We start from the raw sequence: 23,522 nt of genomic DNA on the forward strand, positions 1-23,522 counted from the left end.
TTTTGGCGGCGCCCATCGCATCGCATACCATAACACATACGATGGTATGCGATGTGACGCGATATCGTACGATAGTGCACGATGGCATACAATTTTGAAATTGTATGCCATTGTACATGGCATACGATGCCATAGGATGCGATGCGATTAAACATTGTATAAGCACCCTAATGGGTGCTTATACAATGTAAGCACCCAAATGGGTGCTTACAATGTTAAATGCACCCCCACGCCACCCCCCACTATAAACGTGAACCCGAAGCGTGGCGAGCGCAGCGAGCCCGCGAGGGGCGGCGGTACGCGTCCTACGACCTTTTCATACCCCCACTATCCACGTCGGCGTGGAGTTGAGAATAGAATAGTGTGGCGAGCCACTGAGCCCGAAGCGTGGCGAGCGCAGCAAGCCCCGCAACGGGGCGCGGATACCTTCACAGGTAAACGCGTCCCCTCGCGGGCTTCACAGGTGTCCGCGTCGCCACGGACACCTGTGAAGCCCGCGAGGGGACGCGTATAACTGTGAAGGTATCCGCGTCCCCTCGCCACGCTTCGGGCTCGGTGGCTCGCCACACTATTCTATTCTCAACTCCACACCGACGTGGATAGTGGGGGTATGAAAAGGTCGTAGGACGCGTACCGCCGCCGCTCGCCACACTTCGGGTTCACGTTTATAGTGGGGGGTGGCGTGGGGGTGCATTTAACATTGTTAGCACCCATTTGGGTGCTCAAAAGCACCCTTTAGGGTGCTTATACGATTTTTGGTCGTATAGGGGGTCAAAATCGCGTCGCATCGCATGCCATCGGGTGCATGGCATGCGATGCGATGCGATCTGTTCGTCGTACGACGGACATCGGGGGCGCCGCCAAAATACACAAGTACCCAAATTTGTTCTCAAAATGGGCAAAACCATGTGCACTGCAGGTGGGGCAGATGTAACATGTGCAGAGAGAGTTACATTTGTGTGGGGTGTGTTGAAACTGAGATCTATATTGCAGTGTAAAAATAGTGCATCCAGTATTTACCCTGCACAGAAACAAAATAACTCACCCAAATCTAACTCTCTCTGCACAAGTAACATCTGCCCCCCTGCAGTGCAGCATGGTTTTGCCAACTTTGAGAAGAAATATGTACTGCGGTCAGATCTGAATAAGGGCCAATATCTGCATAGACAAAAGAAGAAGGTTCCATCTCTTCCTCCTCGTCATCTTTCACCGATGTCTGTAGCTGTGGTACACTGGAGTGATGTGGTAACCTATCATACCCGCGGTACACATCACAACGATGTAATGAAGGATGGAATGTTCACTCATTCCGCTCTTCATTACACTGAGCGGCGGTTGTCTGTCCGGCAGGGACAATATCACATTTGACCATTGGATTGCGCAGACTGATCGAACCGGACAATATGTCACAGCCAGTAGTTCACATACAGAACACAAACAGCCAGTGGTACACATGCATACAGAACACACACGCATACAGCCAGTGGTACACATACAGACAGAACACACACACATACAGCCAGTGGTACACATACAGACAGAACACACACATACAGCCAGTGGTACACATACAGAACACACACATACAGCCAGTGGTACACATACAGACAGAACACACACATACAGCCAGTGGTACACATACAGAACACACACATACAGCCAGTGGTACACATACAGACAGAACACACACATACAGCCAGTGGTACACATACAGAACACACACATACAGCCAGTGGTACACATACAGAACACACACATACAGCCAGTGGTACACAGACATTCTAGGGTTAATTTTTTGGGATCCAATTAACCTACCAGTATATTTTTGGATTGTGGGAGGATGAGGGGCACGGCTTACGCAAATGAGCCGCATCCCCATTTCCGGCCGGGAATAGACGCTATGCGCACAGCGTCTATTCTGTCAAATTGGGGGGGCTCCCAACTGCCCCCCCGCAGCGGGACACCTCCGGCCGCGGGTGGGACAGCGGGACAGGACCCGGTAATCGGGACTGTCCCGCTGAAATCATAATTGTTGGGAGGTATGCAGTAGTACACATATACCACATACAGCCAGTAGTACACATATACCACATACAGCCAGTAGTACACATATACCACATACAGCCAGTAGTACACATATACCACATACAGCTAATAGTACACATATACAACATACAGCCAGTAGTACACATACAGAACACACACATACAGCCAGTGGTACACATGTACACACACAGCCAGTAGTACACATACAGAACACACACACAGCCAGTAGTACACATATACATACAGCCAGTAGTACACATATACATACAGCCAGTAGTACACATACAGAACACACACACAGCCAGTAGTACACATACAGAACACACACACAGCCAGTAGTACACATACAGAACACACACACACAGCCAGTAGTACACATACAGAAAACACACACAGCCAGTAGTACACATACAGAACACACACACAGCCAGTAGTACACATACAGAACACACACACAGCCAGTAGTACACATACAGAACACACACAAAGCCAGTAGTACACATACAGAACACACACAAAGCCAGTAGTACACATACAGAACACACACAAAGCCAGTAGTACACATACAGAACACACACACAGCCAGTAGTACACATACAGAACACACACACAGCCAGTAGTACACATACAGAAAACACACACAGCCAGTAGTACACATACAGAAAACACACACAGCCAGTAGTACACATACAGAACACACACACAGCCAGTAGTACACATACAGAACACACACACAGCCAGTAGTACACATACAGAACACACACACAGCCAGTAGTACACATACAGAACACACACACAGCCAGTAGTACACATACATAACACACACACACACACACACACACACACACAGCCAGTAGTACACATACAGAACACACACACACACACAGCCAGTAGTACACATACAGAACACACACACACACACACACACACACAGCCAGTAGTACACATACAGAACACACACACACACACACAGCCAGTAGTACACATATACCACATACAGCCAGTAGTACACATATACCACATACAGCCAGTAGTACACATATACACACAGCCAGTAGTACACATACAGAACACACACACAGCCAGTAGTACACATACAGAACACACACACAGCCAGTAGTACACATACAGAACACACACACACACACACAGCCAGTAGTACACATATACCACATACAGCCAGTAGTACACATATACCACATACAGCTAGTAGTACACATATACATACACACACACACACACACACACACACACACACACACACACACACACACACACACACACACACACACACACACACACACACACACAGGATCCCCCTCCCCCTTCCAGGCCCTGGGAATGTCAGGCCCCTGATCTCGCCCTTCCATTGGCTGCTGTCTGCGTGACGTCACAATCATGATTAGAATTGATGATCGGAGGCGCTGATTTCATTGTCTGGGAGCGGAGAGGACCTGGCGCGGCCCCGGTGATTCCCGCGGCGGGGGGAGGTAGGTGCGGGCGGCCCGGGAGCCGTGCATGGTGCCGGTGGGAGGGCGGGGTGCGCGGCTCTGCCAGCTCCTGGGGCCCGTAACCCCTGCACATGCAGCGCTGGGGGGCCCCGGGGGCTCTGTAACCCGGGCGCTGTCGGAGGGTGGCTGCCGTCCTGCAGGGAATGAGGGGTTAATGCGAAATCACCGGCAGCGCCCCCCCCTGCGGCCTCCTGTGCGTATATAAAGGGGGGGTGTAAATATAACATCACCATCCTCCCATCCCCCACCCCTCCTCCTTCCCGGGCATGCGCAGTCCGCCCTCACCCTGCTGCCGGTGCCTACAGCTGCCTCGTCCCTGCCCCACGTGTCCTACTGCTCTATACCACCGTATACCCGCTGCTACATTGTATCCTCTACTCCCCCTCTCCCCGCTGGCCTATACTGCTCTATACCCGCTGCTCCACCTCTCAACTCTGGCCTATGCTGCTCTGTAGCACCCTATACCCGCTGCTACATTGTATCATCCACTCCACCTCTCCCCTATAGCCTGTGCTGCTCTATACCACCCTATACCCGCTGCTTCACCTCTCCCCTATGGCCTATGTTGCTCTGTACCACCCTATACCTGCTGCTACATTGTATAATCCACTCCACCTCTCCCCTATAGCCTGTGCTGCTCTATACCACCCTATACCCGCTGCTACATTGTACCATCCACTCCACCTCTCCCCTATAGCCTATGCTGCTCTATACCACCCCATACCAGCTGCTACATTGCACTACCCATAACCACTGCACTGAATTACAGTGCTATAGCCGCTGCTACAATGTATCACCTGCACTGCACCTCTCCCGTATGCTGCACTGTACCACCCTATACCCCCTGCTACATTGTCACCTGCACTGCGCCACTCCTCTATGCTGCACTCTATACACAGTTACTACATATCACCCCATACCTGCTACATTGTATCATTTGCCCTGTACCTACACTGTATAATTTGCTCGGTGCCTACACCTCCTCTCACTATCATTTGCTCGGTGCCTACACCTCCTCTGCTACACTGTATCATTTGCTCGGTGCCTACACCTCCTCTGCTACACTGTATCATTTGCTCGGTGCCTACGCCTCCTCTGCTACGCTGTATCATTTGCTCGGTGCTTACGCCTCCTCTGCTACACTGTATCAGTTGGTCGGTGCCTACGCCTCCTTTGCTACATTGTATCATTTGTTCGGTGCTTACACCACCTCTGCTACACTGTATCAGTTGGTCGGTGCCTACGCCTCCTCTGCTACACTGTATCAGTTGGTCGGTGCCTACGCCTCCTCTGCTACACTGTATCATTTGCTCGGTGCCTACGCCTCCTCTGCTACACTGTATCATTTGGCCGGTGCCTACGCCTCCTCTGCTACACTGTATCATTTGGCCAGTGCCTACGCCTCCTCTGCTACACTGTATCATTTGGCCTGTGCCTACGCCTCCTCTGCTACACTGTATCATTTGGCCGGTGCCTACACCACCTCTGCTACACTGTATCATTTGGCCGGTGCCTACGCCTCCTCTGCTACACTGTATCATTTGGCCGGTGCCTACGCCACCTCTGCTACACTGCATCATTTGGCCGGTGCCTACGCCACCTCTGCTACACTGTATCATTTGCTCGGTGCCTACGCCACCTCTGCTACACTGTATCATTTGCTTGGTGCTTACACCTCCTTTGCTACACTGTATCAGTTGGTCTGTGCCTTTGCCTCCTTTGCTACATTGTATCATTTGTTCGGTGCCTACACCTCATTTGCTACATTGTATCATTTGCTCGGTGCCTTCACCTCCTCACACTGTATCATTTGCTCGGTGCCTACGCCTCCTCTGCTACGCTGTATCATTTGCTCGGTGCTTGCGCCTCCTCTGCTACACTGTATCAGTTGGTCGGTGCCTATGCCTCCTCTGCTACATTGTATCATTTGTTCGGTGCTTACACCTCCTCTGCTACACTGTATCAGTTGGTCGGTGCCTACGCCTCCTCTGCTACACTGTATCAGTTGGTCGGTGCCTACGCCTCCTCTGCTACACTGTATCATTTGCTCAGTGCCTACGCCTCCTCTGCTACACTGTATCATTTGGCCGGTGCCTACGCCTCCTCTGCTACACTGTATCATTTGCTCGGTGCCTACGCCTCCTCTGCTACACTGTATCATTTGCTCGGTGCCTACGCCTCCTCTGCTACACTGTATCATTTGCTCGGTGCCTACGCCACCTCTGCTACACTGTATCATTTGCTTGGTGCTTACACCTCCTTTGCTACACTGTATCAGTTGGTCGGTGCCTACGCCTCCTTTGCTACATTGTATCATTTGTTTGGTGCCTACACCTCATTTGCTACATTGTATCATTTGCTCGGTGCCTTCACCTCCTCACACTGTATCATTTGCTCGGTGCCTACACCTCCTCTGCTATATTGCATAATCTACACTGCACGTACTATTTAGCATAATGCACTTGTATTCACTACTACACTGTCTTGTATCTGCAACCACTGCTAAAATATATCCAGTACCTCTACCCTGCACTACTGTATATCCCTCATGTCATCTCTTCCTGCCCTACAGTGCCTACCTGACCCAGGGTAGGGACACAATGCTCTGTTCCTGGACTTCCCTGGTAATGTAGGATTGCCAGCACCTACGGGGAGCTAGGTAATTGATAAGAAAGGTGTCACCACAGGTGATGGGAATCATACATTACCAGGGAAGTCCAGGAACAGAGCATGTTCTCCCTCATGGAGGGGGTCAGGTAGGTAAGTATGCAACAGTTTATCTATATAAGGTTCCCGCCCCACAGTCGGTGCATCTATAAGGTTCCCGCCCCACAGTCGGTGCATCTATAAGGTTCCCGCCCCACAGTCGGTGCCTGTATAGGGTTCCCGCCCCACAGTCGGTGCCTGTATAGGGTTCCCGCCCCACAGTCGGTGCCTGTATAGGGTTCCCGCCCCACAGTCGGTGCCTGTATAGGGTTCCCGCCCCACAGTCGGTGCCTGTATAGGGTTCCCGCCCCACAGTCGGTGCCTCTATAGGGTTCCCGCCCCACAGTCGGTGCCTCTATAGGGTTCCCGCCCCACAGTCGGTGCATCTATAGGGTTCCCGCCCCACAGTCGGTGCATCTATAAGGTTCCCGCCCCACAGTCGGTGCCTGTATAGGGTTCCCGCCCCACAGTCGGTGCCTGTATAGGGTTCCCGCCCCACAGTCGGTGCCTGTATAGGGTTCCCGCCCCACAGTCGGTGCCTCTATAGGGTTCCCGCCCCACAGTCGGTGCCTCTATAGGGTTCCCGCCCCACAGTCGGTGCCTCTATAGGGTTCCCGCCCCACAGTCGGTGCCTCTATAGGGTTCCCGCCCCACGGTCGGTGCCTCTATAGGGTTCCCGCCCCACGGTCGGTGCCTCTATAGGGTTCCCGCCCCACGGTCGGTGCCTCTATAGGGTTCCCGCCCCACGGTCGGTGCATCTATAGGGTTCCCGCCCCACAGTCGGTGCCTCTATAGGGTTCCCGCCCCACGGTCGGTGCATCTATAAGGTTCCCGCCCCACGGTCGGTGCATCTATAAGGTTCCCGCCCCTAGCCACAACAATAATGGTTCCCCACCACCTAATTGTATTATTTGTATTGAGTACTTATAAGACCTAATTTGATCATATCCAATATAATAGATTAATAAAAGCCACTAACTCACATAGTTACTAAGTAGGACAGGTTATAGGGGCTGCATCTGCATGTCTCATCCATGTATACTCTATACAAGATGGAATATGGTACAGTACAGAGGATATTTTGCAGTTATTGGTACATTTCAGGCTGATAGTACTATCACAGGCTTCCAAGTGCCACCCCCAAATATGTGCCACCCCTAGGCACATGTCTCACATGCCTAATGGGCAGGTCAGCTCTGCCAGTGCTGGTGGCTTCCAATCATAACTTATGTGCACAAACAGAAGCGAATCCTGTCCCTTGTCACAAAACTGAGCCTAACAATGACCTACAGACACAAGAAGATGCCTGCACCGCCTCTCCTGGCACAAGAAATACATAGGTTACTAGTATACGCACAGATTTATGTAATAGTTATTTACCCTGCGGCTTCTCGCTATAGAGTCTGGTCCCACGCTCTCAGTAGCTTCAGAATAAACAAAAAGAATATTTAACTTACTGTGTCTGGGGTCAAAATAATTATTGAAATATAATAGCACTTTAACCGTATGTTGTTCAAAGAGAAACTTCTATAGTATGATTTTACTGCAAATGTAACACAGTAGCATATAATAATATGTGATGTATATAATGATACAATAAAGAAATAATGTATCAGGACCCTGAAGCTTTGAGACCAAATCAAGTAATAAAACAATTCTGTATTAGAATTTATACACACAATAGCTTTTGTGATAAAAGTCTATATATATAGACTGTTGTTCTAACGTCTTGTTGGGGTACATCCCGTTTGAAAGAGTCGTGGAAATTGTGTCAAAACTATTTGCAAACCCCTGATGAAGTCCCTTGCAGGGACGAAATGCGTTGGAAACGTTTGTTTGCTAATCTGAAAATATCTGAAATACACTATTGAAGTTTTTATGGTCTGGAATAACCACCTCTACTGAATGAAATAAGAGACTTTTTGATAAATGTTTATAAATTTTGGGCTTTACTTTTATTTACTTTGAATTCAACTAAAGGCTACTATAGAACCAATTACTGAAGGTCTGAGCAAGGGCGCCAACTTACAACTGCTATCCACATCCTCTTTTCCCCCCATCCAACAGGGGTTCTTGTAAGTCCGGCAGCCGAGATTTAACTATTAATAAGAAAGTGGTGCAAAACAAAAGTATGTATGTATGTGTGATATATATATATATATATATATATATATATATATATATATATATATATATATATATATATATATATATATATATATATATATATATTATACATACCTCCCAACTTCTGTGCTGATGAAATAGGCACACTCGCGCGGCGCAAATGAGGGCGCGGCTTATGCTAATTAGCCACAACCTCATTTTCATACGAGAATAGACGCTGTGCGCATGCGCACAGCCTCTATTCTATTAGATTAGGGGGTCTCCCAACTACCACCCCCCGCAGTGGGACAATGCCTAACGCGGGTGGGACAGCGAGACAGGACCTGAAAATCGGGACTGTCCCGCTGTAATCGTGACAGTTGGGAGGTATGTATATATATATATGTTCACTCTAGGATTTTTTTACATATTAGAAATTTACATTAAAAACAAATATATAATATAAAAAATTGCACACTGCACTAGGATTACGCCCATTAAACATTGGGTATGGTATATGGTCCCGACAGTCAGGATCCCGACTGGCCGTACTCAGACAGCGGGGTGAGCACAACAAAGGCCCTTGCAGGCTCGCTACGCTCACCACATCTTCTATTCTTCCTCTATGTGGGTCGTGGACCCCCACGAGGGAGAATAGCCGGTGGCCGCTGGGACCCCAACTGTCGGGAAACTGTCCGGCACCCTAAACATTGTCCTACTCTGCTATGTCAATTACATATTCTGTCATAATGCCTCTTACACATTATACCACACTCTAATGCCTCTTACACATTATGCCACACCATAATGCCCATTACACATGATGGCATACACCGAAAGTCCTCAGCGGCATGTCAGCGTGGTGGTGGAGAGCGTAAGGGCACACAGTGCCACACATAAAAAAAGGGCACCCTGCAAATGAAGCTGAGAGGGCCACCTGGTCCAGGGAGGTACGATGTCCGCTAATTGCTCAATGCGGTGAGGAGAGGACGTTAACCTGGTGCAGCGCGGGGCTTGGATGTTTGTATACGGAGGGCAGAGTCCACCTGTACGGCGCTGTCTGTAAGGTGCGCTGGCCAGATCAGCATTGCAGGGCCAGGTAAATGCTGTAGGCAGCAGGATACAGATGGTCCCCAGAACGTGATGGCAGCGGCTTGCTTCGTACTCTCCCCCCGCAGCTGTCTGCAAATGGATAGCAGTGGGGATCAGCGCAGCGAGGATGAAGGCAATCTGCACAGTTGGGGCTGTTGGAAGGTCAATGCATTTCGTCCCTTGGACAGCGGCACTTTACATAACAATGACGTATAAAACACAAATTCAAAATTAGCCAATAAGAAAGGGCGCCATGGGGGGAAGAAAGAGAAAAGATTCTCTAGGGTCTCAATATTCAGAAATGTGTGGGAACCACTGCACTACAGGTGCATGCTAGGAATTCCCCATGGGTTGTGGTCACCTCAGTCTGGCCTAGTACATGAGACCGCTCGATCGGTTGGATACATCCTGCTTGAAAGTAGCATAAATAACCGATGGTTTCTCCTGCGTTAGGATTGTGGAGACTCTGCCAGTGAAGCCGCTACAACTCCAGAATGGAGGGGACTGTGCACCCCAACGTTGGGGAGGTGACCTCCACCGGCTCCCAGGGATATCAGCAAGAGGTGAGGAACTCGTCTCTTATTAACATGTGCAGAATCACATTTGTCCATCTCTTGTAGCGAACGTCTATATGTACATATATTATCTTTTTTTTTATTAAAGTGACTGCTCCTAGTTATCACTCTTGCCTAATCGTATGGCTGCTAATTAGCAGAGCCCTGCAATCTGGTAATCCCGTCCTGTGCACGGCTTGTGACAATATCACAGACCGGTGATTAGCTGCAAATCATGTAATGATTCCCAGTGTGTGCAGTGTGTGCGTAGCCCAGAATTACTCAGCGGCTGCGATAGAATCAGTCTGATCGGGGGCGGAGCTGATGTCACATGACTTCCCCCTCACACACCTGGCCACACCTGCGTATTACCTGACACTCCCAGATAACAGCCGCTCACCATGTAATGATTCCCCAGTGTGTGCAGTGTGTGCGTAGCCCAGGATTTACTCAGCGGCTGTGATAGAATCAGGCTGATGGGGGACGGAGCTGACGTCACATGACTTCCCCTCACACACCTGGCCACGCCTGCGTATTCCCTGACACTCCCAGATAACAGCCGCTCACCATGTAATGATTCCCCAGTGTGTGCAGTGTGTGCGTAGCCCAGGATTTACTCAGCGGCTGTGATAGAATCAGGCTGATCGGGGGCGGAGCTGATGTCATATGACTTCCCCTCACACACCTGGCCACACCTGCGTATTACCTGACACTCCCATATAACAGCCGCTCACCATGTAATGATTCCCAGTGTGTGCAGTGTGTGCAGTGTGTGCGTAGCCCAGGACTTACTCAGCGGCTGCGATAGAATCAGGCTGATCGGGGGCGGAGCTGATGTCACATGACTTCCCCTCACACACCTGGCCACGCCTGCGTATTACCTGACACTCCCAGATAACAGCCGCTCACCATGTAATGATTCCCCAGTGTGTGCAGTGTGTGCGTAGCCCAGGATTTACTCAGCGGCTGTGATAGAATCAGGCTGATCGGGGGCAGAGCTGATGTCACATGACTTCCCCTCACACACCTGGCCACGCCTGTGTATTACCTGACACTCCCAGATAACAGCCGCTCACCATGTAATGATTCCCCAGTGTGTGCAGTGTGTGCGTAGCCCAGGACTTACTCAGCGGCTGTGATAGGATCAGTCTGATCGGGGGCGAAGCTTACATCACATGACTTCCCCTCACACATCTGGCCACACCTGCGTATTACCTGACACTCCCAGATAACAGCCCCTCACCATGTAATGATTCCCCAGTGTGTGCAGTGTGTGCGTAGCCCAGGACTTACTCAGCGGCTGTGATAGAATCAGGCTGATCGGGGGCGGAGCTGATGTCACATGACTTCCCCTCACACACCTGGCCACGCCTGCGTATTCCCTGACACTCCCAGATAACAGCCGCTCCCCATGTAATGATTCCCCAGTGTGTGCAGTGTGTGCGTAGCCCAGGACTTACTCAGCGGCTGTGATAGAATCAGGCTGATCGGGGGGCGGAGCTGATGTCACATGACTTACCCTCACACACCTATCCACGCCTGCATATTACCTGACACTCCCAGATAACAGCCGCTCACCATGTAATGATTCCCCAGTGTGTGCAGTGTGTGCGTAGCCCAGGACTTACTCAGCGGCTGTGATAGAATCAGGCTGATCGGGGGCGGAGCTGACATCACATGACTTCCCCTCACACACCTGGCCACGCCTGTGTATAACCTGACACTCCCAGATAACAGCCGCTCACCATGTAATGATTCCCCAGTGTGTGCAGTCTGTGCGTAACCCAGGACTTACTCAGCGGCTGTGATAGAATCAGGCTGATCGGGGGGCGGAGCTGATGTCACATGACTTCCCCTCACACACCTGGCCACGCCTGCATTATCCCTGACACTCCCATATAACAGCCGCTCACCATGTAATGATTCCCCAGTGTGTGCAGTGTGTGCGTAGCCCAGGACTTACTCAGCAGCTGTGATAGAATCAGGCGGATTAGGGGCGGAGCTGACATCACATGACTTCCCCTCACACACCTGGCCACGCCTGCGTATTTCCTGACACTCCCAGATAACAGCCGCTCACCATGTAATGATTCCCCAGTGTGTGCAGTGTGTGTGTAGCCCAGGACTTACTCAGCGGCTGTGATAGAATCAGGCGGATTAGGGGCGGAGCTGACGTCACATGACTTCCCCTCATACACCTGGCCACGCCTGCGTATAACCTGACACTCCCAGAAAACGTTTGGTTATCACCCAGAAACGGCGGCTTCCTGTGAATCAGCTTGCTCACAGCCAGCAGTATGTTATGGCAGGATGGCCAGGAGTAATGCGAGCCTTATGCATGCACAGTCATTTGATTATTGCGAGGCCTGTGAATTTGCAGCCCTGCGATCAGGTCTGAATAACCCCTTATGTCTGCTAATGAACCCTAGAAGTTCCGTGTGTGCATTTTGTGGTGCGATGTGTCCGATCAGAGTGTTAGACTTCCAGCAGGTGCCGGTAAGTCGGCCTCGGCATCAACGCCGTAGTAGGGCCGAGGCTGCAGTAGGGCCGAGGCTGCAGTATGGGCTGAGGCTGCAGTATGGACTGAGGCCGTAGTAGGACTGAGGCTGCAGTATGGGCCGAGGCTGCAGTAGGGCCGAGGCTGCAGTAGGGCCGAGGCTGCAGTAGGGCCGAGGCTGCAGTAGGACTGAGGCTGCAGTATGGACTGAGGCTGCAGTATGGACTGAGGCTGCAGTATGGACTGAGGCTGCAGTATGGACTGAGGCTGCAGTATGGACTGAGGCTGCAGTATGGACTGAGGCTGCAGTATGGGCCGAGGCTGCAGTAGGGCCGAGGCTGCAGTATGGACTGAGGCTGCAGTATGGACTGAGGCTGCAGTATGGACTGAGGCTGCAGTATGGACTGAGGCTGCAGTATGGACTGAGGCTGCAGTATGGACTGAGGCTGTTTGTCACCAACACACGTTTGTCGTCTCTTTAGCAATTCCTCACGTGATGCCATTGTAAGAGGATTACGTGTGGTTCTCGTTCTTCCGTGTAACATGTAATTATTATAATGTTTTGTTAGACACCACAAAGTGTACACAGCGCTGCGCAAGAGGACAGAAAAAACAATTAAGTACACAGCGTAAATACAATGCAGAACAGGAACGGGAGGTTAGCCAGTGTGTGTGTGTGTGTGTCAGCAGATTTCCGTGTACGTTTACATGCCCGAGTCAGAGTTGAACGCTTTTGTGTGACTTCACAATCCATTTGATTATCGAATGACTACTTATGCGTACAGATTGTAATGCGCAAGCACAAATAGTAACAGTAATAGCGCAAAACCTTCGCAATCGACTGACCGGAAGCCGGCATTGTGGGGGCATTATGGGGGTGGCAGGAAAACTACAGGCATGCCCAGGCGGTATCCGGGAGGGCGTGTGACATCCGCTCCGGTCACGATCAGCCAGTCTCTGTCGCAGATGACCGGTAGGGTCAGACTTACATTCCATGGCTCAGGAATTGCGTATGGTCTGCACAAGTTTTTCACTCTTTTTGGTGTGAGTTTCTTTTCTAAGCACATAGACCCCCAATCAGAGTAACGCTGCCATTTCCAATCGGACTCTAGAGGGTAAAGTGTGAAAAACTCATGTCGACTTTAACTGTTAACTATTGCCACTTCGTATTTTTGCTTGTGTCAAAATATTGTCCATGTCGACCAATAGTCCTGATCCTACCCATCTAATGTAGAGTATGTGCTAGTAACTAGCTTACAGTCCTCTACCCAAGCTAAACTGTGGCTGACCCGGGACCAGTGGCCGGGTCAGACTGCACCCAACCGCTGTGACCTGTATAGTTTCTGGGGGGAGTTTGGGCACCTCGGGGGTGGGGCTTACTCTGCTGCAGTTTCTCATGTCTCCAAGTCGGTAGGTATGATGTAACAGGGTATTAACTGCCGCAGTGTGATACTTGGGGGGATATTGTGTTCCCTTTTTTATTTGCTCCTGTTGGTTACCCTATATTTCCCCCCAGCAAAAGGAAAGTGGGTTACCGATGGCGGCAGCAATTGTTTTATAAAAATCTGCAGCATTTCATAAGTGCCTCTTTATTGTGTTCCTCTGCACCACATGTATGCTGTGGGACGTAACATTGGGGCAGATGTATTAAGCCTTAACAAGAGATAAATGCAGGGGTGATAAGGAGAAATAAACGTCCAGCCAATCAGCTCCTTACTGACTTTGGTACTTGTTTCCTAGCACGGCCACACTGATTTGTATCGGGGTGATCGTGTCGGAAAAATTGCGTCGGTCGCATCGCAAGCGATGCGACCGACGCAATCGACCCGATTTTTTACATTGAATCAAATGTGAATAGGGCCCCTGGGACCCTATTTTACATTGGATTCAATGTAAAGTAGTCCCCAGACCCCCAATTTTATCCCTTCAACGGCACCCCACGATTGACGCCAACCCGAAGCGTGGCGAGCGCAGCGAGTCCGCGAGGGTCGGCGGTACACGTCCTCCGACCTTTTCATACCCCTACTATCCACGTCGGATAGTATAAAGTGTGGCGATCGCAGCGAGGGGACGCATATAACTTCACAGGTATACGCGTCCGCTCGCCACGCTTCGGGCTCGGTGGCTCGCCGCACTTTATATTCTCAACTCCACGCCGACGTGGATAGTAGGGGTATGAAAAGGTCGGAGGACGCGCACCGCTGCGCTCGCCACGCTTCAGGTTGGCGTCAATCGTGGGGTTGGTTAACTTTTTAACCATAACGGGGCCATATACAATGTGAAATGGGTCATATTGGCCCATTTCACATTGTTTCCTATGTGAGATGGACTTAATCAAGTCCATCTCATCTTGTGCTATTATAATGGCACAAGACCGACGCGATGCTCCTGATTTCAATGTTAAAAATATTTTAACATTGAAGCCTATGGCAAAATCGCGGGCGTCGGTTGCGTCGCGGGCCATGTTAATGCCCGCGACCGACGCGATGCTCCCGATTTTGCCTTTGCCGGCAAAATGGACCTGATTTCAAAGGAAATCGGGTCCATCGTGTACCTTAACTTTAAGGTACACGTTGGACAAGATTGTGGCCGTGCTAGGAAACAAGTACCCTGACTTTTTTCAAACACAGCCTGTAACATGGCAGTTAGCAGGTGATTGGCTGGACGTTTATCTCTCCTTATCACCCCTGGATTTATCTCTTGTTAAAGCTTAATACATCTGCCCCAATGGCACCAAACCTTTTGTGTTCATTCTATTTACCAAATGTATAATACTGATAATTGAATGTATAAAAAGTGCTAAGAATGTACCACGTCTCTGATTTATACTGCTTGCAGAGCTCATCAGTACAGTTGCCATTATTTGACTTCACTTACATCCCAAAATTCCATCGTCTTCACCAGAGCACTCCTGTTAATTTTACCACAGTGTGGAGGGGGGTATAGTCTTGTGGCGCAGAATAGGTGACCTCATTGCGGGCAGAGTATGACGGCATTAGGGTATGGTCCGATACGGGAAGGAATAATAGAGTAGGGTAGAGAAGAGATCAGGTGACTAAGTTCTCCCATAGACTGTATAAAAGGACTATGAAACTGTAGCACACAGAGTCCCCTCTGCTGAGCACAATTAGGCGCAGCACAGCGTTTAAGTCAATAGCGGGTGACGGATATTCTGCTCATTATTTTTCTGGAGATTTTTGGAAATATTACAAGCTTCCCCCGCTATGGTTTTGCTGTTAATTAATAGATTGTCTTCTACTTTTGCAGATGAATCTTCGTTCTGTTTTTACTGCGGAGCAGCAGAGAATTTTGCAGCAGTATTATGAAAATGGCATGACAAATCAGAGTAAAAGTTGTTTTCAGCTTATTTTGCAGTGTGCTCAAGAAACAAAATTAGACTTCAGTGTAGTCAGGGTAAGTAGCCAGGGATCCGGCGCTGTTCTGTTACCGCCAGCTGCTTAGAGCGCACAGGGAAGCCCGATAACGTCAATGTATCGATGAACCAAACAATGTGCCTGCTACACCACAATCCAGCGTACACCGTTCATCTGTGCATGCGGAAATCTCCTTTCCCAGACTCTTCTATATTACGATGGAGGGTTCAAGCACCCCCCCCCCCCCCAATACTTAACAGGATAAAACCAATATTCAGTGTCTATGCAGCAGATCTGAGTCAATGCTGCGAATTACATTCCAACAATAGAATAAGCTCCGATATAGCATATACTACTGCTAACAGCTGATTGGTCCAGGGAAGACTTCACATAAATAGATGTTTTATTCTCACAGTCCATGAAAATAAATAATACATGGGAAAAAGATATTGGGTTCAATCCAATTTTATATATGTAAAGAGCTCGCGGGTGAGCAAGTTAGTGCGAATTCGGGCTGATTTACCTGAGAAGGGTGCGAGTCCAGGTACCGTTGCTGGTGTGGTAATGCCGCAGCGATGCACATCGCAACCTTCCTGTATAATTGGATTGATGTTTCACAAACTAATACTTTTTCTCGAGATGTGGGTTGTGTTGTTTGTAAAGGAACCATAGGAGGAAGAGGTTTTAAGAACAGATTGTAACCCTAAACTTCCCATCCGGTGAGGCCAAATAAGCCCAGAGCTTTCCCCCCTTCCAATATTGTCTAGGTATAATGGTCTGTATATTGGCACGGGTACCATGGAATATGCTACATTGTGTCCGGAGCGACTGGGTTTTGCTATTTCTGGATTTGCCATGCCCGTACCATTCAATAAATCTTATTAATTTCTATAATTTCCTCTGCTGTCGCTATTGTATCCTCACTTTTACAGACACTAATAACAGCCCATGTGTAAAGAAGTTACAAGAACTCTCATAACTAACCTGTCTCCTCTGTCTCCACAGACCTGGGTTGGCAACAAACGGAGGAAGATGAGCAGTAAAATTTACACCGAGCCTGGCACCCCGCTTCAAGGTCCTGTCTCCGGTTCCCCATCCCGGCCCCCGGAAGGGACGGCCAGAAACGTGCCAAATATCTCTCACACTCAGCCCCCCCGGACGACTTCTGGTGGTGAATTCATGAGGACTTGTGTGTACAGTCCAAGCAATGTAACGGCCAGACAAGGGACCACAACGCAGACCACCACTCCGAAACCCACCGGGCAGAGACTGGTTGTAAGGAATGAGAGCGAGTACCTCAAGCTTCAGACTCCGGTGCAGCGAGCGGCACCTGCGGTGAAAAACTCCTTGCCGCAGCTGGAAGATAAAACGCTGGTAATACCGCGGCAGCAAATTGTAGCAAATCCGAACTCACTATATGCCAAGAAAAACTTTGCTGGCTCCCCTGGTCAGATGATAGAAAGGGCTGCTCCTCAGAAGACAATGTCTTGGCCTGTGAAAAATGTAGCGGAGCATCCTGCGGCTCAGCGGTTGCACAAAGCGGAGCAGCCCAGCGTAAGTCCCATCCCGCACGTTTTGGCTGGGCAGCAGCGGAATCGAGAATCTTCTTGTGGCCTAAAGAACCTGGAGATCCGGGAAGTATTTTCTTTGGCTGCTCCCGAGCATTCTTCCAGGACTTTCGGGTTAGGGCTCGATGAGAGGCCGCGGACAGTGGAGAGTAATTGTTTTTCTATTGCTATGGAAACGGGGGACGTAAATGACGAATATGCTCGGGAGGAGGAACTGGCTTCCATGGGTGCTCAAAACCAGTTGAGTTCCCGGTTTAGGGAGTGTAACAGTTCCCCGCATGCAGATAACAGGTGCACGTTGTCCCCGGTTCCTGTACGGACAGAAAGGGCCAAAATACACCCAGCCAACGCCAGAGACGTGCCCCAGGAAAACCCAGTGTATCAGAACAGTGATTATTACATGCCAATTAATACCTCAGTTCACCCCACAGCCGGCACGCAGTACAGCGGCGGCAATTCTTCCCGGAACAATGTGCATCGACATTACAACATAAACCCTCAGCCCGGCGGACTGTTACAGAACCCAAATAACTACCAGGTAAGGGAGACCACGTTCTACCAGGTGACCACTGCATGATGAAATGGGACTGACACGGGGAGATGTAATCTGCCTCGGAGGGAGGAGGAATACAGTTGCCCAAATCAACCAGCTTATGTCATTTATCTAGCACAGTATTTGAAATGGCAGTTGCAAGCTGATATATATTGCAGACCTTGTGGGGCTGCCAGGGATGAGACAGGGGCCAGATGTACTAAGCCTTGTAGAGAGAGATAAAGTACCAACTGACCAGCTTCTGTAATTTTTCAAACACAGCCTGTAACGTGGCAGTTAGGAGCTGATTGGCTGCTATTTTATCTCTGTTCAATTCTTAGTACATCTGCCGGGTATGAGGCTGACTTGTACTGAAGGGTGGAGCAGTGTAAGCTGCATATACCCCTTTCACATGGCATAAATAACCCAGGACGGGCCCAGGTCAACGTGCAGTGTGAAAGCACCACTACTCAGTAACCCGGGTTAAACCTAGGTGGTTGTGTAGTTATAAGCTACAGACCCGGGATGTACGACCTGGTCTGTGCTCAGAGCGTCCCCGACCCCCTCCTATTGTTTCATGAGAAACATCCTAAACTTGAGCCAAAAAAGTCCATCTAAAAATCACATTACCATTGTTTAACATGGGTGACAAAATGCTCCAACCCAGGAATAACCTGGGAACCACCCGGGTCTAAAAAGCTCTAAATAGAATCTCAGCCTGGTCTGACCTGGGTTTGTGATGTGCATGGGGTAATAGGTTTGCCCCCTTGCCCCTCTGTATGGATTTACAGGTCTTTACCCCCCCCCCCCCCCCCCCCCAACACCTTTAAGGAACCAGATGAAATAAACACAAGATCAGCAAGTCATATATAATGAAAAGAAAAAAGAGGGGGACAGAGATGGGGTAGGGGATACAAAGATGAGAGTGTGTGTCAGGGGACACAGATGACCAAGACCAATGGGGGTTGGAATACCAATGAGAGGTAGTTGGGGGATTGGGGGGCAGGTGAGAAGCAGTTAAAGGGGTCGATGAGAAGGATCAATATGGAATGGGGGACAGTTGAGAGAAACAGATGGCTGTAAGGAGACAGATGAGGGGAGGGGAAAACACATGAAAGAGGTGTGTGTGTGTGTGTGGGGGGGGGGTTATTGAGATATAGAGAATTTGATGGGAGTGAGTAATGAGGAGAGGGGGGACAGATGAGATATAGATGAGTGAAGGGAGACAGATGAGAGAGGGACAGAGATGAGGGGGGGGGGGCATGTGAAAGGTGTGTGTGTGGGGGGGGCTATTGAGATATGGCAGGGGGACATATAGAGAATTAGATGGGAGTGAGTAATGAGGAGGAGAGGGGAAGCAGAGATGAGATATAGATGAGTGAAGGGAGACCGGTGAGAGAGGGACAGATTTACTAAGCTGTGAAAGCTTGGACAGCATTTATTACCTGCTCTGGTCATCTGTATCCCAGGGAGCATTTGCAGCTTCCATAGGGTTCTCACCTTGACAATCTTAGGCCATTATTCTGGTTCACTTGTAAAGGCAAATTCCTTCTCAAATGGACAAAACCATGTGCACTGCAGGGGGGCAGATGTAACGTGTGCAGAGAGAATTAGATTTGGGTGAGTTATTTTGTTTCCGTGCAGGGTAAATACTGGCTGCTTTATTTTTACACTGCAATATAGATCTCATTTTGAAGTAAAACCCCACCCAAATCTAATTCTCTCTGCACAAGTTACATCTGCCCCACCTGCAGTGCATATGGTTTTGTCCATTTTTGGAGGAATTTGCCTTTGTGAGTGAACCAGAATAAAGGAATATATATATATATATATATATATATGCGAGACCTGGGAGGAACCACAATGTAATCAGTAAGGTAATATGGACATTGGGACACATTGCAACAGTCATGCCAATAGGAGATAGAAAACCTAGAGCAAGAGAAATGGCAGAATAAGGACTAATTGTGGTCCCTACCATGGTAATGAGGTGATAGGATGGGGTGGGATAAATGAAGCCAGAACCGGTGTAGAACACCGGTGTAGTACGGTGACACGCTCATTTCCCTTTACCCTTCAGAGTCTTCCTCCTGACCCAGAGGTGAATGGATCACATACCTTATTAGTGTCCGAGAGGACAGAACTCCTGAGCAGGGCACCACCACAGAACCAGAGACCGCTCAGGGTTACTTCTGCCACAAGCCTTCAGCCTCGCACACAAGCTGCTCAATATAAAGTCAGGAAAATACTCAACTTGGGTGAAAGTTAAAAAATCTCATAACAAATCGGGTAGCTGAATGTTTCTGATGCCAAACCTGACCGAAAGGGAAGATTCTGTGATGGTTATAAATCAATGTAAATCAGGGCCGTTTCTAGACAATTTAGCTCCTAGGGCGAAGAAAAAAAAATGCGCCCCCCCCCCCAATACATAACATGGTATCATAGAAATTGCGCGCGCCGGAGGCGCGCTCTGAAATAGGGGGTGTGGCTTAATTTTAAAAGGGGTGTGGCTTAATGTAAGGCGTGGTCTAGCAGGAAAACAATTACCTTATATCACACTTTTGCATCCTGCATGACCAGACATTGGTTACCGCAGGAATTGTCATTGTCCTCCCGCACTTAAGTTGGCGGGCTGAAGCCCACACACAGTGACCTAGTACGCCTCACAGATCAAGGCCAAACAATGACAGGCTACTTAAATCATTATACACTATTTATCCGTGATGCCAATTACACATTACGCCGTACACTGTGATGACGATTACACATTACACTGCACACCAAGATGCCCATTAGACCCCACACTGTGATGGCAATTACACAATACTCCCCACATCGTAATGCCCATTACACATTATGCCCCATGTGCCGCTGCCGCACAACTGATGCCGTTTACTAATATGCCCCCACAGTGCCACACATATGCCCCCACAGTGCCACAAATATATGCCCCCACAGTGCCACAAATATATGCCCCCACAGTGCCTCACATATGCCCCCAGTGACAGAAATATATGCCCCCACAGTGCCACAAATATAAGCCCCCACAGTGCCACAAATATATGCCCCCACAGTGCCACACATATGCCCCCTCAGTGACACAAATATATGCCCCCACAGTGCCACAAATATATGCCCCCACAGTGCTACACATATGCCCCCTCAGTGACACAAATATATGCCCCCACAGTGCCACAAATATATGCCCCCTCAGTGCCACACATATATGCCCCCTCAGTGACACAAATATATGCCCCCACAGTGCCACAAATATATGCCCCCACAGTGCCACAAATATATGCCCTCACAGTGCCACACATATGCCCCCTCAGTGACACAAATATATGCCCCCACAGTGCCACAAATATATGCCCCCACAGTGCCACAAATATATGCCCCCACAGTGCCACAAATATATGCCCCCACAGTGCCACACATATGCCCCCTCAGTGACACAAATATATGCCCCCACAGTGCTACACATATGCCCCCACAGTACCACAAATATATGCCCCCAGTGCTACACATATGCCCCCACAGTGCCACACATATGCCCCCAGTGACAGAAATATATGCCCCCACAGTGCCACACATGCCCCCAGTGCCACACATATGCCCACAGTGCCAGAAATATATGCCCCCCACAGTGCCAGAAATATATGCCCCCCACAGTGCCACAAATATATGCCCCCACAGTGCCACAAATATATGCCCCCACAGTGCCACAAATATATGCCCCCACAGTGCCACAAATATATGCCCCCACAGTGCCACAAATATATGCCACCACAGTGCCACAAATATATGCCCCCACAGTGCCACAAATATATGCCCCCACAGTGCCACACATATGCCCCCTCAGTGACACAAATATATGCCCCCACAGTGCTACACATATGCCCCCACAGTACCACAAATATATGCCCCCAGTGCTACACATATGCCCCCACAGTGCCACACATATGCCCCCAGTGACAGAAATATATGCCCCCACAGTGCCACACATGCCCCCAGTGCCACACATATGCCCACAGTGCCAGAAATATATGCCCCCCACAGTGCCAGAAATATATGCCCCCCACAGTGCCACAAATATATGCCCCCACAGTGCCACAAATATATGCCCCCACAGTGCCACAAATATATGCCCCCACAGTGCCACAAATATATGCCCCCACAGTGCCACAAATATATGCCCCCACAGTGCCACAAATATATGCCACCACAGTGCCACAAATATATGCCCCCACAGTGCCACAAATATATGCCCCCACAGTGCCACAAATATATGCCCCCACAGTGCCACACATATGCCCCCACAGTGCCACAAATATATGCCCCCACAGTGCCACACATATGCCCGGACAGTGCCACAAATATATGCCCCCACAGTGCCAAACTCACTTTGTCTATGCTGCTTCCGAGGGGAGGGGAGCGCATCGTGCCTCTCTCCTTCCCCTTCAGTGTCTGTACCTGAGCTGAGCCGTCAGCCATTCATATCTCGCGCCCGAGCTCTGATTGGCTGACAGCGGCAGCCCAGTGACTTGAGCGAGGGGACGGAGAGACGCACTATGCGTTCCCCTCCCCTCTCCAGCGTGTAGTCGGGCCGGCCGGGGAGACGGCGGCGGCGGCGGCTACGGGGTGTTGGGGGGGAGACTGCCGGGCGCCCTGGCTGTTTCAGAGGCGGACAAGCCGTGCGGCGCCCCGGGCTGCTGCACGGCTTGTCCGCCTCTAGAAACGGCCCTTATGTAAATACCATTTCCAGATTTGATATCTAGAGACAATAGTTATAAAATAATGAGATAAATCTTGGTATCGCAGGTACCTTATGGTGTGTACACACGGTACAATCCAGCATGAGATTTTTACTATATAGCCAAAATCGCATTGGGATCGCATGCAGATCGCACAGGGTTTTTACCTTGTGGTCCCGATGCGCGCTCCTGGGACAGCACAAATCAAAAGCCAGATAGACAGGGCAGCAATGACTATATAGTGCAAATCTGCGTATCTAATGCAGATAGCATGAATTGTATGTAAGTAGCACATGAGTTAGCAAAGATTGCGGTACTGGTTTCCTAGCACGGCGCCCACTAAGCTATTTGCTTAGTGGGCTATTCTGCGTAGTGAAATCGCATGGGCCATTTTAGTGCCGTGCAAAGCGATTTTCCCATGTAATTTATTCACTGCTCTCTCAGCCCCGGCCATCGCATCGGCCGTGATTTTTAATCGCATGTGACTTTATAGGGTGTGCCCATAGGGTGTGATGCCATGACATTAGGTATACAATGATATGATAGTATGTCCCAAAAATAGGTTTAACGCACCCCCCCCCTCCACACACACACACACACACTATCTAAACCACACTATATAAAATCAGCTCCACGCCGACGTTGATAGTGGGTAAAAATTCGGAGGACGCGTTCCGTCACCGGATAGTGGGGGGGTGCGTTAAATCTATTTTTGGGACATACAATCATATTATTGTATACCTAATGTCATGGCATCGCACACCCTATAAAATCGCATGCGA

General features: G+C 49.6%; 1 protein-coding gene across 4 annotated transcripts in view; it reads left to right on the forward strand.

Moving 5' to 3' along the window:
• The first annotated feature begins 3,384 nt into the window (after positions 1-3,384).
• HDX (highly divergent homeobox) overlaps positions 3,385-23,522 on the forward strand; it is a 60,063-nt gene continuing 39,925 nt past the window's right edge. For 2 of the 4 annotated variants that reach the window (XM_083160374.1, XM_083160376.1), the window contains exons 1-4: positions 3,385-3,536; positions 9,915-10,024; positions 15,780-15,926; positions 16,892-17,992. In XM_083160374.1, the coding sequence (XP_083016500.1) occupies positions 9,956-10,024; positions 15,780-15,926; positions 16,892-17,992 (1,317 nt within the window). In that variant the 5' untranslated portion in view covers positions 3,385-3,536; positions 9,915-9,955. Of the gene's footprint in view, positions 3,537-9,109; positions 9,320-9,914; positions 10,025-15,779; positions 15,927-16,891; positions 17,993-23,522 lie in introns of those variants that run through there. The other 2 variants (XM_083160375.1, XM_083160377.1) reach the window with 2 other exon arrangements.

Source organism: Crinia signifera, chromosome 9, assembly GCF_055691185.1.
Source record: "Crinia signifera chromosome 9, ASM5569118v1, whole genome shotgun sequence".
NCBI classification, from domain to species: Eukaryota; Metazoa; Chordata; class Amphibia; order Anura; family Myobatrachidae; genus Crinia; species Crinia signifera.